At 37.2% G+C, this 18,511-nt stretch overlaps 1 protein-coding gene across 1 annotated transcript in view; it reads left to right on the top strand.

Moving 5' to 3' along the window:
* Positions 1–17,646, top strand: part of Gpr174 (G protein-coupled receptor 174) — a 36,490-nt gene extending 18,844 nt beyond the window's left edge. Inside the window, exons 4-5 of the mRNA XM_050128966.1 lie at positions 11,668–11,730; positions 12,542–17,646. Coding sequence (XP_049984923.1) covers positions 13,098–14,105 — 1,008 coding nt within the window. The 5' untranslated portion in view covers positions 11,668–11,730; positions 12,542–13,097 and the 3' untranslated portion in view covers positions 14,106–17,646. The remainder of the gene's footprint in view (positions 1–11,667; positions 11,731–12,541) is intronic.
* Positions 17,647–18,511: the final 865 nt, after the last annotated feature.

The raw sequence follows: 18,511 nt of genomic DNA, 5'->3' as shown, positions 1-18,511 counted from the left end.
TCATCACTGCAGGCTTGCTTGCTGAAGAATGTTCATCCGGAGTGTCATTTAGTTGGTAGTATATGCTCTGAAATCATAGAAATCATGTATTAGATGAAGAAGTAGCTAACTAGAATCTTTTTCTCTTGACATATCAGAGAGGGCATGCCATCAAGACCCAGAAAATGACTTCCAGTCCAGGAAAGGCAAAGTTGTATCACTGGGGAAACTGAAGCTTATATAAAATAATAAGATAGGTCTTGTGTACCTCCCTCCTTTACTTCCATTAAAGCCTAATATGAAATCATAAACTGCAACTTAAAATACAAGAATGATGAGATCTTCATATTTTAGACTAATGCCATGATCTTGGGATATAATTTTCTTTCCCATGGAGAAATTTAACTAATTATTGAGCAGTATATGTTTTGTTGGTGGTGGTGTAAATACCACCACCATCTTTAAATCTTAAACTTTAAGTCATTTTCCATCACTGTTCTTTCTGAAATAGCTGAGTACCTCAGTGTCCGTTTCTAGAGCAGTGGTCCTCAACCTTCCTAATGCTACAGACCTTTAATACAGTTCTTAATATTTTAGTGACTGCCCCCCCAACTATCAAATTATTTTCATGACTACTTCATGACTGTAATTTTGTTACTTTTATGAATTATAATCCAAATATCTGATACACAGGCTATCTGATATTCAATCCTTGTGAAATGGTAATCTGACCCCCAAAGGGGTTGAGAACCCACTTGCTTAGAGACTCCTCTATTACTTTTTGCTGTTTAAAACAAAATGCTACAGAGGTTAGATAAAATAAAAAAGAGACTCCAAATATAAATAAACCAGAAATAACCACAGAGAAGGAAACATACTAAGCAAAAAGACTAGAGCATACTGACATAATAAATGCACTAAAATTCAAAGACTACACAAGCTTTGGGATGTATTACATATACTCCAGAAATTGTGAGTGTGTGGAGGCATTGATATGCTTTTGACAAATTTGTCAGGTTTGAGTTTGTGAACCCAGTTTCTAAAGGTTGGATTCTGATATTTTCAGCCTAAATGCTTTCCTTAGGGCAGATATCCTATCCTTACAAACTAGGCCCTCTGAATGTGGGTGACAGTTGTATGACTTGGGTATTCTGTCAGGCCACTGGCAGTGGGCACAGGATGTATCCTACTACATGATCTGGTGTTTTGGAGCCCATTCTCTATGGAGGGATACCTTGCTCAGCCTAGATATGGGGCAGGGAGAGGGGTGCTCAGTCTTGCCCCAAAGTGATGTCCCAGACTTTGTAGACTCCTCATGGGAAGCCTTACCTTCTCTGTGGAGTGGATGGTAGGTGGGGTGGGGCAAAGGCAAGGTGGGGGAGAGGCAAGAAGGGAGGCATTGAGAACTGGGATTAGTACGTAAAATGAGAAAAGATTGTTTTAAAAATAAATAATCTTTTAAAATGAAGAAAGATTAGACCCTAGTCAAGAAATATGAAATCCTTTTTCTTTTTCTTTTTACTGAAGGAAGGCTTTTTGGTCCCTTAAAAGTCATACCACGTAGCTAGCCACCCACACAAATCATGGCCAGTCGTCGGGTGAGGCCCTAGGGACTGGTTTATTTTCCACTCCACCCTCGCTCTTTTAACCAGCCCCCAAAAGGTGGCTTTCCTCCTTTGCTTTCACAGGCTATTAATCCTGTGAAGCAGTGCATAGGGCACACGCTCAAAGAGAAAATTTTGAGAAGGACGGCAAAAAAAAAAAAAAAAAAAAAAAAAAAAAAAAAAAGTGCAAAGGGCCAGAGGGATGTGATTATCTTGGACGTTAGTTTATTTTATGTAAGCTTGGAAACTCATAACTTTCCTGTAAAAAAAAATCCCCTCATCTTGTCCAAACGCTCATGTCTGGTCTGAGACACAAGGTGAACATTCAGAAAAGCTGAGGAAAATCCCCACAGCCGAGTCAGCACTGAGAACAGGAAATGCATACAGTTTTCCCACTGCTATGTAACTTGTGATCGCTTCTACAAAGTAAAAATATTCAAAAATCAATGTGTAAAATGGAACTTGGCATAATAGTTGGTTATACTGTGAAAGAAAAGAGTTGGGATACACAAACCCAGTGTGGCAAATACCCAAGATAGTGATAGTTTTATTTGGGCTAAATATAATTTTAAGTAGTTTCTTTAGTGTTTTAGAGTACCATTCAAAAGCAAGTTAATACTTTTTTTTTAATTGTGCATCAATATAAAAGTGCTTGAGTTCCACTGTGAATGAATTCCAAGTTAAACAGCAGTCAACAACTGGAGATTTATCAAATTGCTTACAAAAGATTATAGTAGCTTGGTGGTGGTGGTGGCACACGGTTTTAATCCCAGCACTCAGGAGGCAAAGGCATGTAGATCTATGTGAGTGAGGCCAGCCTTGTCTACAGAGTGAGTTCCAGGATGGCCAGAGCTGTTACTTAGAGAAACTCTGTCTTTTTCTGCCTCCTCCCCACCACCGCCTCCCATTTCCCTTCCCCTCCCCCAATCAAGTGTCCCCCTCATCATGAACGCCCCCCCAAAAAAAAAGAGGAAAAAAGAAAAAAGAAAAAGAAAGGAAAAAAGAAAGAAAAAGGAAAAAGAGTATAGTTTATGAGAAAGATAAGGATCTTACCATTAGATTATCTTTTGGTCTAGATGCTTAATAAACTTAGAGCTATTGAAACCAAGTAATACCCAAAAATATGGCAAAAAGAGACAATTTTGTAAAAACCTTGGCTTTGAGCTTTCTGCTATTGCTTTTTATACTCAGAGAACATGCTCTAATTTGGGTGTACACTGAACTTGCTGAAATGTAGGTACCTTCTTTTAACTTTTGTCAACTCTTACTTCATGCGGGGATTTATACTTTAAACACACATTGTAGTTATTCTCAAGATCAGAATTTTAGAGAGTTGACGGAAGAAATGAGGGGGGAAAGATAAAGAAAACAATGGGAAGCTCTTTAAGAACAATTGGCCTTATCATTTTCATGGATAAAAGAAGCAAGGGATTCAGTGAGGGCTTGAAGTTTTGGGGATTGTACATCATCAGGGCAACTTGATGTGTACTACTTGCCAACATATAAAGTAATTGAAAATGGGACTGGACTTTAGTCACTGATAATGTGAGCCTGTGACTCTTTTCATGATGTGTCCAAGTAATTGAGGGGACTTGTAGGGATGAGGAACAAGAGGGGTTGTCTTCTGACGAGGAAATGGCCTTCAAATCTTGGCAAAAAACATTTGGACTCAGCTAAGTGACAGAATGACAAAGCTCCAATGGCTCCATTGTCTGCCTGTGTGCATCTTTTCATCTTTCCTCTTTTCATGGAGTTGAACTGTAGAAGTCCCATAGAAGGTGGTAAAGCTTCTAGAAATGGCACTCTGGTAGAACATGTTTTCCTATAATACAAAGTCTGGTGGAACATCTAGTGCCCCTGACCAAATTAATAAATTCCCTAGAATAGTTAACCACAAATTCATTTTCTCAAAATGTTTTCTTATCACCATGTAGCAGTTATCAAACAGCTTTCCCAGCGAATTTGTGAGGTATTTAATTCCAAAAAATTTTCAACAATCAAAAGGCCTGGAAATTTGCAGGGTATGCTGCTCGGAATCTATAAGAAATTGTTCTCTTCTCTTCTCTCTAGAGATGTGATCACTCATGTGATGCAAAATGTTGCAAGCATTTCTTATGCACATACAGCCACCTGTTGAGCCTCACATGGTTTCAAGTACTTGTGGAGTGGTCTAGATTATCTTGGCTGGTTAGTATGCATCTAACCAGAACTTTAAAATAAACCGGCATTTCTGCAACTGATTTCCTGTAACTTGGGATTAGGTGATTTATTGTTGTTATTACATTGTTTTTTGTTTGTTTGTTATTGTTTTTGCAGAATCCACATACCAAAATAAGATCTCTATTGACAAAACATCTTAAAAACTACAACGTGTAGTTGGATAACTTGATTATCTTATATTTTATAATTTGCATTCTTAAAATTTAGACACACATTTTTATGGAGAAGAGTCTTAAAGTACAAGCTAATATATTCTTATATAATAACAACTTAAGTCTCACCAAAACAATTCACAAGGCTTTTCCTAATATGCATTTGAGTCAAGATTCATCTTGATAAGTAAACAAAGATACAATATATCTGAAACAAGCATACTCTTGAATAATCAGCAAAATTCAGGTAATATTTATATTCGCACATATATAGATATGGATATTTTTAGATATAGAGATAGATAGATAGATAGATAGATAGATAGATAGATAGATAGATAGATAGATAGATATCCCTTATACTAATTCCCTTAATGGCTATAGGAAGACTTGCACATCACTGGAAACCTTCCACAGTGATCAATAGCCTTTGTGTCCTTTTTGTAGGAAGGATGGTCTCCCAACATAAGGAGAAAGGTTTTTGAAACGTCAGGCATGCTACTTCAAATAAATCTCTCATTTAAAGCCAGGGTATATTTAGATGTCTGCCATGGTGTGGGTTCTTTCTTATGAAAGCACTGTCTTTATGAAGAATTTTATGTGTTGAAACAAATGTCCCTTTTCATTTTTGTCCCTGTCATCCTAGATGAATGAGTATTTGTGTTTAGTTTAGGACAATGATTAGAAATTTCATTCAACTTTTTGTACTAGAAAATCATGCTGATTAGTGAAGGGAAAACATCACTAACTATGCTGGCAGGTACCTAGGAAAATCTCAAGGGAGATGGTCTACTTAGGTGCATTCCCGAGTTTTATGATGAAATGTAGAGATGGAACTTTGTCAAATAAAAGGAGCTTCTATACATGTAGCAAAGGATCATAATTAGATATGGTATTTTGTTCAACAAATATACACTAATAAAATTGTAGCAATGGCACAGGAACAAAAACAGGAGTGTTGTAGGGAGGCTGCTTGTTCTTCCCGGCTACCCAGCTAGCTTAGACATGAAATAACTACACAGAAACTGTATTAATTAAATCACTGCTTGGCCCATTAGCTCTAGCTTCTTATTGGCTAACTCTTACAAATTAATTTAACCCATTTATATTAGTCTGTGCATCGCCATGTGGCAGTAGGTTACCGGCAAAATTTTGGCATGTCTGAGTCTAGTAGTCCATGACTTCTCTCTGACTCTGCCCTTCTTCCTCCCAGCATTCAGCCTAGCTTTCTTTGCCTACTTAAGTTCTGCCTTGCTATAGGTCCAAAGCAGTTTCTTTATTCATTAATGGTAATGACAGCACACAGAGGGGACTCCCACATCACAGGAGTATAGACTTTGGGAGTGTGTAGTCTTGACTTCCAGTTTAATTTATTTAAGCAAACAACAAACATATCCATGTCCTTTCTTTTTTATATTTTTTAAATGTTGGGGCTATAAATTTAACTACATTTCTTTCTTCCCTTTCTTTTATCAAAACTCTCCCAAATACTTCTTTCCATTCTCTTTCAAATTCATTCTTTCATTAATTGTTAGGACATGCATATATGTATTTGTATATGCATGTACATTTGTAAATATTACCAGCTCATTCTGCATAATGTTACTGGTTTATGTGTTTTCATAGCTGACCACTTGACACTGGACAACCAATTGGAGTGTTCTTTCCTGGGAAAGATCACCTGTCCCACCCACAGATTTCCTCAGTTTTCTGTAGTTCTCTGTGTAGGGTTGAAACCTCATTGGCTTGTCTAAGTCCAGTTTGGCATGACCTGTTCAGCTCATGTTTGGGTGGTTATGTGTGTGAAACTTTATAGGTGTTGTTTGTGACATTACCAGGAGACACAATCTCACAGCAAAATCCAAGATACTCTGTCTCTTACCATCTCCCTCCCCTTCTCCAGTGTCCCCTGAGTCTTATGTGTGGAAGTTTTTAGTAGATGTATCCATTGGGACTGGGCTCAGCAACTCTGCATTTTGGTGGGGTGTGGTTTTCTGTATTCTGCTTGGCACCTCTGAAGTTTAATGGAGTGTGGTTTTCAGCATTTTGCTCAACATCTCTGCATTTTGATAGGGTGTGGTTTTCTGTAGTGGTCTCGGTCTATTGTAACGTAAAGTTTCCTTAATGAGGGGTGAAAACTGTACTTATTTGTAGGTATAAAGGAAAAAAATTTAAAATTTGTTGTTAGATATTATGCTTGTTTAGTTAATTACTAATTGTAAATTCTCTATTACATGTCTCCCCTCTCACATGCTTGCATTATCTATAATCACATTCTTCCACACTTTTATTCTTTCCCACTGGATTTTGGGTTCAAGAAGAGAAATGCCACACACCTTTTTATGTTGTCTATATTTCCAGTACCTGGTACCTGGCAAATTCTAGATGCTGAGTAAATATTGGCCCAGTAAATATTTGATGAATAAACCAAGCCAAAATCTCAGAACCTAGAGGATAGAGAAGTACATAAGACCCAGGCCATAACTTCAAGGAGTTTCTGAGTTAGTTGCAGTTGGATATAATGGATCAGAGAACAAGAGCATGAATAATGTACACATAATTAACAACAGGAAGAGGAAACTGGGTTATTGTAAAAAGTTACAAATGGGATTTGAAGGTGACAGCTAGCATAATAGTGTTGCTTAAACCACAGGATATTTCAGGAAGAACAGGAAACTTGAGAAAGAGAAAGAAAGAAAGAAAGAAAGAAAGAAAGAAAGAAAGAAAGAAAGAAAGAAAGAGGGAGGGAGGGAGGAAGGAAAGAAAAAGGAAGGGAGAAGAGAAAGAAAGGGGAATGAAGAAAGGAAGAGAAAGAGAAAGGAAGGAAGAGCAAGATAAAGAGAAAAAAGAAAAAGAAAGAAAAGAAAGCAGAATTAGTAGACAAAGAGCTGCTGCAGGCTAAAGCAGCATCATTATCAGTGCTGTCTATGAAAGCTAAAAGGGTGACATGAAGAGTTTGACTTCATTGGAAATATGTAGTTAGCCTGCTAGAAAAAAATAGCAGGAGATCAAAGTTTACAAAAGTACAGGACAATGTTATAAAGATTGATTTCCATGCTATGAAGCTTCTGATTTGTTAGCTTTAAAGAGTTAACCTGGAAAAAAGTGAAAATAATGAAAACTTAATGTATAATGGAGCAGAATAAAAATAGAAAAGGAAATTAAATAGCAAAGGACTAAACTTGGGAAAAAAGATGCAAATTTTAAAATGGGATGGTAATAAGAATGCCCTTGCAGAAACATCAGTTAATATATAAATAATGTTTATTAAGCACTTATTGCACACTTGCAATGTACTAAATGCATTACCTAGATTAGCACAGTAAATTTTCATATTGACTCTCCATTATTATTGTCATTTTTAATGTACAGTTGTGTATATGCACAGATATATATATATATATATATATATATATATATTCATTGCTGATGGCTTCATAGATTCTGTATGTAAAAGAAATGATACTAAAATGAACATGGGAGTGAAGACGTTTCTTCAAAGTACTGATTTCATTTCTTTTAGAGATATATCCACAGTAGGAATATTGAAACATGTGGTGGTTCTATTTTTAATTTTTAGGAACCACAATCCACGTTTTGCAATGTGGCACTAATTTATATTCCGTCCAATAAGACAGAAAAAATTCCATTTCTCTACATCTTCACCAGCACTTGTTTTCTTTTGAATTGTTATAAAAGGCCTTCTTAGTGGTATGAGTAATATTTCATAGTGGTTTATAATTTGCATTTCCTTGGTTATTAATGATACCAGCACCTCTCCACACACTTCTTATCTGCCATCTAAATTTCTCTATCACCTTATCAACATCACCACATGTGAACATATCTCAAAGATACCATCTCTTTTCAGAACTGGACTGTTTGCTAACATCTCTTTCACTATCAATACTTTTCTTTAGAGTAATGCATAAATGTTATAATACCAAGTTTCTACATCTTCCTTGCTTGAGAAATATCAAATATTTAACATCTTCAAGCTAAATGCCTTTTAAATAAAGTGAGACCCACGTTTTTAGACAACACGTGATATTTTACTTACCAGGCAATTTACTTACCAGGCAAAATAATAACAATAATTCCTTCAAGGACTGAATCATGAACACTTCAAACCACATGGAGCTGATAATCCAAACCAGAAGGTTTCATAATTCTCTTTTCATTTTTATTCTTCCCACGTATCTTTAAAGTCAGTTAAATCCTTCTAGATTTCAGCAGCCTTGAGGCAACTATCCAAGTCCCTAAGCTAAAATTTATTTACCTGAGAAGGGTCATGGGCCCAGCTGAGTCAACCTTTGGGGGATTTGATTCTCTGTTCTGGTGCTCTGCTCTCGTCTTGGATAATTAAGAGGTGACTAAATGGCCCACGTAAATGGAAATATTTAAAGAGAGGCTGGTTGCCCACTTGTTTTCACAACATCTGGGAAGGATTTGAATAAAATCACTGGCCCCTAAACGATGCTTCAAGGACAAATGCAATGCTGACTATATCAGAATCATGTGGGAAGCCTTTTTAAAAACAAATTTCTGGCCTTACCTAAAACATGTTAAATCAAAATCTCTGGAGGAAACACCTGGAAAGCTGTATTTTTTGTTGTTATTTTTAAAGAAAAAGTCTTCCTTACATGGATCTGAATATCTGCTAAGTTCATGAAACAGTGGTGGAAATCAGATTTTCCAAAATCTCAACTGAGTTTAACTGTTAAAAATGCACATTTTGATTTTGCAAGTCCTGAGGGAAGAGCTGAGATTCTTCTGAATATCTAAGAGGCTCCCATATTTGTTGGTTCAGACATTTTTAGTAACAAAATGCTAGATTATTTTTTCAAGTTCCTTCTAGTTTCATTTTTCTGCATCTTGTGAAACAGTGGTTCTCAACCTTCCTAGTGCTGAGACCCTTTCATACAGTTTCTCATGTTGTGATGACCCCCAGACATAAAATTATTTTCATCACTACTTCATAACTATAATTTTCTACTGTTATGAACCATAATGTAAATATCTGTGTTTCCCAGTGGTCTTAGGTGAACCTTGTCACTGGGTCATTTGACCCACAAAAGTGTCATAACTCAGAGAATGAGAACCATTGTGATAGAATCTGTAGCATATTTACTCTCACTCTAATTCTTTTAAAAGTAATGCATTTTATACATAGGTCTTATTTTCTTATTTTACCTATATACAATAATATTTGATTGTATCTATATCTGACTTCATCCCATCTTCTCTAGACCTTCTCGATGGGTCTCCTTCCCAACTTTATATCCTCTTATGTTTTTTTTTTAAATAAATAACTCATTGAGTCCATTGAGAACTGATCATATGTGCATGTGTATGGGACTATCCACTTGGCGATGAGCAACCTATCACCCCCAAAGAAAAATTTGGCTACACCCCTAAAGAAAAATTATTCTCTTCCCCCTAAGTGGCCATCAACTACCAATAACTCCTCATCTAGGGATAAAACCTTCTGAGCTCCTCCCCTATTCATACTGGAATTCTGACAGGATTAATCTTGTTCAGGTAAACTAAGGTACCCCTAATTTCATGAGTACAAAAAAGAAATTTCAGTCCTGATATAGTGTACCCTCCATATGGGTTATTGGTAAGGGAGTTTCCAGAGTGTCCCAATAAAATAACTCAGGCTATTACCATTGCTTTATTATATATTATTATACCATTGCTTTATTACCACTAGTTGCCCATTCTAATTAGACTGTGGAATCCTATTGCAGAAGATACCACATACTTTGGCTGTAAGACATAGAAGAATGTTTTTAATTTTCTTTTAGTTTTCTCTAACACATTATATCCCCACCACAGTTTCCCCTTCCCCCACTCTTCCCCATACTCCCTTCACCTCTCTTCTTTCCCATATCCACTCTTCCTCTGTTTCCATTCAAAAAATACAAAGAGCAGGCAGGCTGGAGAGATGGCTCAGAGGTTAAAAGCACTGGCTGTTCTTCCAGAGGTCCTGAATCCAGTTCCCAGGAACCACATGGTGGCTCGCGACCATGTACAATGAGATCTCGTACCCTTTTCTGACCTGCAGGCATATACACAGGTAGAACAGTGGATACATAATAAATAAATAGATTTTTTGAGAGAGAGAGGGAAAGAGAGAGAGAGAGCAAGCTTCCCAGGGACATCAACTGAACATGGCATAACAAGTTAAAATAAGACTAAGAATGTGGGTAACTGTTGTATGGCTGAGGTAGACTGCAGGGCCACTATCATTGGGACCAGGATTTATCCCTAGAGCTTGTACTGGCTTTTTGGAATTCATTCTCTTTGGAGGGATACCTTGCTCAGCATAGATATAGGTGGGAGAGCCTTGATCCTTCCTCAAAGCAATGTGCCTTACCTTCTCTGAAGAATGGATAGGGGAGAAGATAAAGGGAGCAGGATAAGGGCAGGGAATGGAAACTGAGATTGTTATGTAAAATGAAAAAAAAATAGAGTTTTTAATAATAAAAAGTTAAAAAATGACTAAGCACAAACCTTCATAATAAGGCTAAACAAGGTAACCCAGTAGGAGGAAAATGGTCTTAAGATCGGAAAAAAGAGTCAGAGACATCCACTGCTCCCATTGTTAGGAATCCCACAAGAACACCAAGCTACACAACCATAACATATATGAAGAAGACTTAGCTCAGACCCATGCAGGTTCAGAGATTGTCACTTCAGACTCTATGATCCCCTATGAGGCCTGCTTAGTTAATTTTGTGGTCTGTGTTCTCTTAATGCCCTCCATCCCACCCCACCTCCCCATCCCAGCTCCTACAATCTGGTCTCCCCTCTCTTTTACAGGGTTCCCTTGGCTCTGTCTAGTATTTGGCCGTGGGTCTCTATCTGCTTCCATCAGTTGCTGGAGGAAGCCTCTCTGATGGCAATTGGGCTAGGCACTGATCCTATGAGTATAGCAGAATATCATTAGGAATCATTTCATTGGATTTTTTCCTCCAGTCATGTTCCGTTCTACCCTGTGTCTCTGGGCTAACCAGCCCCTGGTTCCTACTCATCCAGATAGTGTCAGACATGGGCTCCCTCTTGTGGTATGGGCCTCAACTTGGACCAGTCATTGGCTGACCACTCGCACAAGCTCTGCACCATTACCCCAGCACATCTTGTGGGCAAGAAAGATTTTAAGTCTAAGATTTTGTGTCTGGGTTAATGTTGCAGCCCCACTGCTGGGAGCCTTGTCTAGCTATAGAAGATGGCTGGTTCAGTTTTCATATCCTTTATTACTAGGAGTCTACACTACGGTCACTCAAGGATTCCAAGTAGTTTCAAATCACCCCCAAGTGCTTCCTCCCCCACATTCCAGTTGTCTGTCTCAGCATTCTCTTCCTTCATCCCTCTCCCCCTGCCCCTCCAGTTCTCATCCCCACCTGCCCCAATCCACTTACAAAATCTATTCTGTTTTCTCTTCCCTGAGAGATCCATGTACCCCTTCCTGAGCCCTCCTTGTTACTTGGCCTCTCTGAGTTTCTGGATTGTCGCATGGTTATTGTTTACTTTACAGCTAATGTTCACTTAAAAGTGAGTATATACCATATTTGTCTTTCTGGAGCTGGATTATCTTACTTAGGATGATTTTTTTTCTAGTATGATTCATAGACCTGCAAATTTTATGTTGCCATTTTTTTTTAACTCTCGGGTGAATGTACCACATTTTTCTGTCTATTTTTCAGTTGAGGGACATTTGGATTGTTTCCAGTTTCTGGCTATTATGAATAAATCTTCTGTGAACATAGGTGAGCAAGTATCCTTGTGGTAGGTTGGAACATCCTCTGTGTATATGCCCAATGGTGGTATAGCTGGGTCTTAGGTAGATCAATTGTAAATTTTCTAAGAAACCACAATATTGATTTCGATAGTGATTGTACAAATTTGCACTCTCACCAGCAATGGAGGAGTCCTCCTGGATAGGCAGCTTTCATTGTGTCAGGTGATATTATGTAGGCCTCTGGAGGAAAAAAGACATCAATGGTCTTCTCCTGTACTAGACACTCTATGCTGTAATACTAACCTGACCAAAAAGATGCGCCCACTGATGCAATATTTGCACAAATGTTAAGGAGATAAACAAGTACATTCTGGTTGTGTTTGAAGCCTGTTCCACAGGAGAAAATTCATGACTGATATGGTGAACCTTACCAAAAGCCTCTGACTATGAACACACTAGAGATGAATCTAGTGTGTTGTTTTGCTAAATGATCATGTTATCAAAATGCCTTCTAAATATTTGTTTATACCCACAGATCTGTGCTGTTCTTAAATCTTTTTTTTTGTAATGGGAAGCAATTAATGCAGAGCCCCATAATTGTCCAAAATACTAAGAATAAGTGACTGTGACTTCTCATCCCTAAGTAAGATATCTATATCACCCCCACATAGTGAGGCTCAGGGGATATCATTGAAAGAGATATTAAAGAATGTAAGACCTAGAGTATGGGGAGTATGTTTTACAAACATTGTCTTTTGGACATAGCATGGCCATCAAATGCAGGGTTTTTCTCATGTAAAAATACCATATATAATGGGCTTATTTTCTTTTATTTACAGGTTTGGTTTTTTTTCCCTTTCTCTTCTTAAATTTCAATACAGATCTGAAAAGGTCTCAGGAAAAAAAGACCCACCAAAGTTAATCATCTTGCGATAGTGGCAGACACACTCTGCACTGAAGCAAACCTTTCTTCTGTGTGAGGCAGGCTGAAAAAAACTCCCACGAATATCCTTCCAAGCACCTGTAATGATTATCATATGGGAATTCAAGAAGTTGACAGATAACATAGTTCTGAACCAAATGGGAGATATCCAACTGCCGTGATATCCTGGAAGGCCTTACTGAAAAATAAACAAGAAGAGAAAACGTTAACAATTCATGTGTGCTTGCACCCTAGAATTCTGTACTTGTTGTAGACAAATCTAAGGCAAACATACAAGCATTTTTTGAAAAGTTCCCAAATCATATGTAGAGGCTAACAATTGTGGCAAAAAGCTGTTTTATACTCTGTCTTTCTGAGCCATTGACCAGCCATCTTGTAAGAGGTACAGCTGTTACTTATGAATTTAGATTTTGAATGATCATTAGACAAAGACAATTTCTCTAGAAATAATCATGATTGCTAATTATACATGTAACAAGACTGATGGAGACAATACAGATTTTCGGTACTTCATTTATGCAGTAACATACACTGTCATTCTTGTGCCAGGGCTCATAGGGAACATATTAGCCTTGTGGGTATTTTATGGCTATATGAAAGAAACCAAAAGGGCTGTGGTATTTATGATAAATTTAGCTATTGCTGACTTATTGCAAATTCTTTCTCTGCCACTGAGAATCTTTTACTACTTGAACCATGACTGGCCATTTGGTCCTGGCCTCTGCATGTTTTGCTTCTATCTGAAATATGTTAACATGTATGCAAGCATCTACTTCTTGGTCTGCATCAGTGTACGAAGATTTTGGTTTCTCATGTACCCCTTTCGTTTCAATGACGGCAAGCAGAAATATGACTTGTATATCAGCATTGTTGGCTGGTTGATCATCTGTCTTGCCTGCCTACTTTTTCCTCTCCTCAGAACCAATGATGATATCCCAGGTAACAGAACCAAATGCTTTGTGGATCTTCCTACCAGGAATGTCAATTTGGCCCAATCTGTTGCCATGATAACCATTGGAGAACTGGTTGGGTTTGTTACTCCTCTCATGATTGTCCTGTACTGTACGTGGAAAACAGCTTTATCATTACAAAACAAATACCCCATTTCTCAACATCTTGGAGAGAAAAAGAAAGCCTTGAAGATGATTCTGACTTGTGCAGGGGTATTTCTAATTTGCTTTGCACCTTATCACTTCAGCTTTCCTTTAGATTTCCTGGTTAAATCCAATGAAATTAAGAGCTGTGTAGCCAGAAGAGTGATTCTAATATTTCATTCTGTGGCCCTGTGTCTGGCAAGTCTGAATTCCTGCCTTGACCCAATCATATATTATTTCACCACTAATGAGTTCAGAAGACGTCTTTCAAGGCAAGATTTGCCTGATAGCGTCCAACTCCAGACAAAATCATATAAAATTGTGAGTAACCATACCACTTCTACAGTGGCAACTGGACTACGCTAAATAAAACCCAAAACTAAACGTGGCCTAGAATGAAAGTACCAGAACACGGTCACAATATCCCATCAACAAGGCAGTACTCACAAAGAACAGTCCCAACTTTTAAGTGTGTTCTATATTACTTAGATAGAGAATACACAGAACCTATGAGAACATGTTTCATCATTTTGCTTGTGACATGTCTATGCATAATGTATGGCCAAGTCCTTAAGACTTAAGTGATAAAATTTTGATGTCACTCTTCGCACATATGCTCTGAGCTATAGTCATCAGCTTTGTCTGTGAATTCTGTGAACCGAAGTCACAAAGGGATTACTAGCTCAAGCTCCCCTTAAGTACTGAGTTTTCTAACCTCAGATGATGAATTCACCAGAGGGATTGCAAATGTCTATTTGTAGTAGCAAGCCCAGTTTGCATTCCAACAACATTTGGTTATGTTTAAATTAGGATAGACAGTACTTTACATACACATAATACTAAAAAATGGGCTAGTATTTATTTCCAAGGTGTGATTCCATTCCATGATTTGAAAATTCTTATACTTGGTTTCTTTGGTTAGTGTCAGTATGAAATATCATCTCTCACATCTAATCATTGAAAGAAATTATGTAATCAGTCTTTGGTATATTTAAACTAAGAACAACAAAATATTCATGACACACAATAATCCTCCGTGATTGTATAAAATGCTACATTGAATATTCCCAGGGCAGGTAGTTTTCTAGGGACAGCCCATTATGACTCAGATGGCCTCTAGGCTTAAGAGAAAGGAAACAGATGACAATCACAGTTCTGGCTCTCTTAAACTAGTTCCAAAGAACACCTTTGGAAATGTATGAACCTGCCTAGTAGAGGAATATTTTTCACCGTGTTTTAGAATTACATTGAGGAAATCTAACAGGTTACTGCACTTACTGAGCCTATGGAAGAAACAGTGCACCAATTATTCACTAAGCTTGGGCCAGAGTGAAAAGATGAAGCAACGTGAAGTATATCTCTTAAAATAAGCAGTCCTTCTTTCCCCAAGCTAAGTGGTATCTGTCAACATATCTACACAAGTCATAGTAGGGCTTGAAGACATTGGTCGTGTGGACCTTCAAGTCTGCATATTTTTCAGTTATAAAGCCTACACAGATTACCTCTCAGAACCCGTTGAAAGCAATTCTTTCACCTTTTGAAAAAAGTAGACCTCATCCCAGTAGCCTTAGGCACTCCTTACAAAAGATTTGCCTATTACCTACTTGGTAGTATTGAGCAGGAAAAACTGGGGTCTGGAGATGTAAGTACTGGAATGGGCTGAATCATGATATACATTATAAATAAGATTACTTTGAAAAATGTTTGAAGAAGAGAATGGAAAGATAGACACTCTTCTTTACATTAAGAAAAAATGTATAAACCAAGCAAGGATTTTTTTTCTTTTTTTCATATCCAGAATAAAAGGATAGTTTTAGGTATACAGTTAATCATATGTTTGGAGTAAACTGGTTAAATCTTCATGAATTTTAACTCCTAATACTACCAGAAAACTAAAGTTTTGTCTGGCCAAGTGTAGATTATACTTGTACATTTTTATGAAAATGACAGTGAATTAGAAAAAAATGACTTTTGGCTGCTAGCAACAGTATATTTATGTATTTCCTAGTTATTCCTTGTAATGTATATATGTTTTGGTGTATTAAATAAGTGTTAAATTTTGTTTTCAAAAGAAACTGTAAGTGTCTTTGGTCTGTTATAAAGTGATTTCTGTTTGAGTGTAATTTTGTTTGTAACCATTTGTGGAACTACGAAACAACTGTGGGTGCTTGGAATAAAACTCACTCATTATTTCTTTTGGGGGGGTGTCAATCTCCCTTTATTATTTACAGAGCATCTGATATGCCTCCAACCCAATCTAAGTATGCTGTGTTCAGGTGGATAAATCATAGTTCCTTTCCACTAGTTCTCAGCATATCTCTCTCTCTCTCTCTCTCTCTCTCTCTCTCTCTCTCTCTCTCTCTCTCTCTCCTTTTCTTCTGGACTAGGGATTGCTGAGCTGTTGCATGGCTCTTCCTCAGAAAGTGGCTCTTCTTTAATGTATTTCTTTTTATCCTTTTTTTTTCTTCCTTGCAGAGGCTCCTCTTCGACTCCCTGTTCTTCCTCCTCCTCCGTCTCCTCCTCCACTTCCTCCTCTACTTCTACGCTTGCTTTTTTGTAGCATGGATTACAGGATTACACTTCTTTTTTTTAAAAAGATTTATTTATTTATTATGTATACAACATGTATGCCCACACGCTGGAAGAGGGCGCCAGATCTCATTACATACAGATGGTTGTGAGCCACCATATGGTTGCTGGGAATTGAACTCAGGACCTCTGGAAGAGCAGCTGGTGCTCTTAACCACTGAGCCATCTCTCCAGCCCCCCAGGATTACACTTCTTAAAGTCACTTTGGGAGATCACTGTTTGAACTTTTTCTAACATCGATTTCACAATAATCATACTATTTTTTAAAGGGGAGGAAATATTTCTAGTATATTATTGATAATCTTGGAGTGGTTGAGCATATAGCTAATTTGTTAGGCAGTCTTATGCATCCTTTAGGTAGAAGGCACGTGTGTAATGATCTTATATTATTTATCTCCTCAGACATCTGGGTTTGTATTCAGCATCTGGTTTTCCTGTTTCTTCATCTTCCTCATCAATATATTTGAATTTTGCTCTATTCCCTTTCCTTTCTGATCAACTTATTCACAATAAGGTGCTAATTATTAATGTTAACTTCATATTAACTTACCAAGAAATATCTGAAGTTCATACCATAGGAATAGGCATTAACATAAAGTGGTGACAATCAATAAAGAGACTGCAGGCACAGGAAGATGAGCTGCAAGAAAAGACACTTTAAAGAGAGTGTTATAGCAACCCTTTCACATGATGCATTGCAAATGACAGTCTAAATAGAAAAATGGCTTACCATTATGAGGATGCTAAATTCCAAGAAATATCTCCATGAACATGGATATAAATTTTCCAGTATTTTTTTTTTTTTTTGGCTTGAAGTTTATCTCCCCCCCCCCCGCCTTCTTCTAATACCAAACTTAGTTTCCAGGGGGGAAAAATCTAATGTAGGAGAGAAATAGTATTTCAGCTCCTACCGAGCAATTGCCTCTTTTCTGATGTCCCACTCTCCTTGGAAAGACTCTTTTTCAGATCTTTTATTTATAGTTTTGAGCTCTATATGACTGAATACAAAAAGAGTCTTGATTGTGGTAGTGTATAGTTAAAGATAAGTCATCTCATATTTCTTTAATAAAGACTTTAAATTTTAGTTTCAAAATCAAGCAGAGTATTTAAATAAACATTTGAATACAGAATGTTTCGCATGCTATTAATATTGTCTTTATTTTTATTATTTTAATGAAATGTTTTATGTGTTACATATTTTAATTGTCATGCAGTAAAACACCAAATCATATTAACTGGTGGTTCATGAGGTGGAGCTATTTGCCCTGTGAACACCCATGCTCTATAAGGATTCATCTGTGGAACTCCATACAACTTAATTTTTATTCCACCTTTTGGGTTAGCTTCCAAGATACTGTGAAATGTTATATCTGGTGTTTATTTACAGCTCTTATTTATCATATGAATTCTAATAATAAAGATTGTCTCTGTAATTAAATAGAAATTTTCTGACTCTGGATGTCTTGTGTGACCATTTCTTCCAGCAAACTGATGGACTTGCGGACAGCTAGTGGGGTAGTATACATGGACTCATGTTCTTCATGTCTATTTTTACTTTTAACTTACTGGCCTAGTGGATTCCAATCTCAGTGATCAAGATGTCATTCCTCCTGTGTTATACTACCTCAGGCCTCCTCTAAGTCTAACATCATTGAGTCTATTTTAGCAATTTGTTTCTCATTGTGTGTATATCTCTAGACTATTGATGAAGCCTAGGTATATTCCGTAACAACAAAATTGTTATGAATTACATAGTCTTAGGATATGGCACAAGGGGATTTTAAAAAGTGAAATATCTGATGCTTTAGTAGATCTGAAGAAAATAATGGAACTAAAAATACATGAACTGCCTCATGCTTCAAGTACCCTCAAACAACTTTGAAAACTTTCCTGTGACCCTGAGAAACCAAGTAAGAAGTAACTTCATTACCTACAAAACCATATTCTGCTATAGTAATGGTAGGGGAAAGAAAGTGAGAGGTGAACTAGTAAGAAAATGCAGCTGTTTAAGGTTACGTATATCCTCACTCTTTACAGGATGTGGTCTGTGTGGAGGGGGTAGGAGACTATATGTGCAAACTTTCTTGAACTTCACAGACCATATCCTCAACAGAACCTCTTTATTTAATTTTACCAAGACCACATAGTTCCTTATTGCCAACTATATTCATTTCTTCTCACTC

Source organism: Alexandromys fortis, unplaced genomic scaffold, assembly GCF_014885135.2.
Source record: "Alexandromys fortis isolate MF-2015 unplaced genomic scaffold, M_Fortis_MF-2015_v1.1 scaffold_251, whole genome shotgun sequence".
In the NCBI taxonomy this organism is placed as follows: Eukaryota; Metazoa; Chordata; class Mammalia; order Rodentia; family Cricetidae; genus Alexandromys; species Alexandromys fortis.
This window is presented reverse-complemented; position numbering and strand designations above follow the sequence as displayed.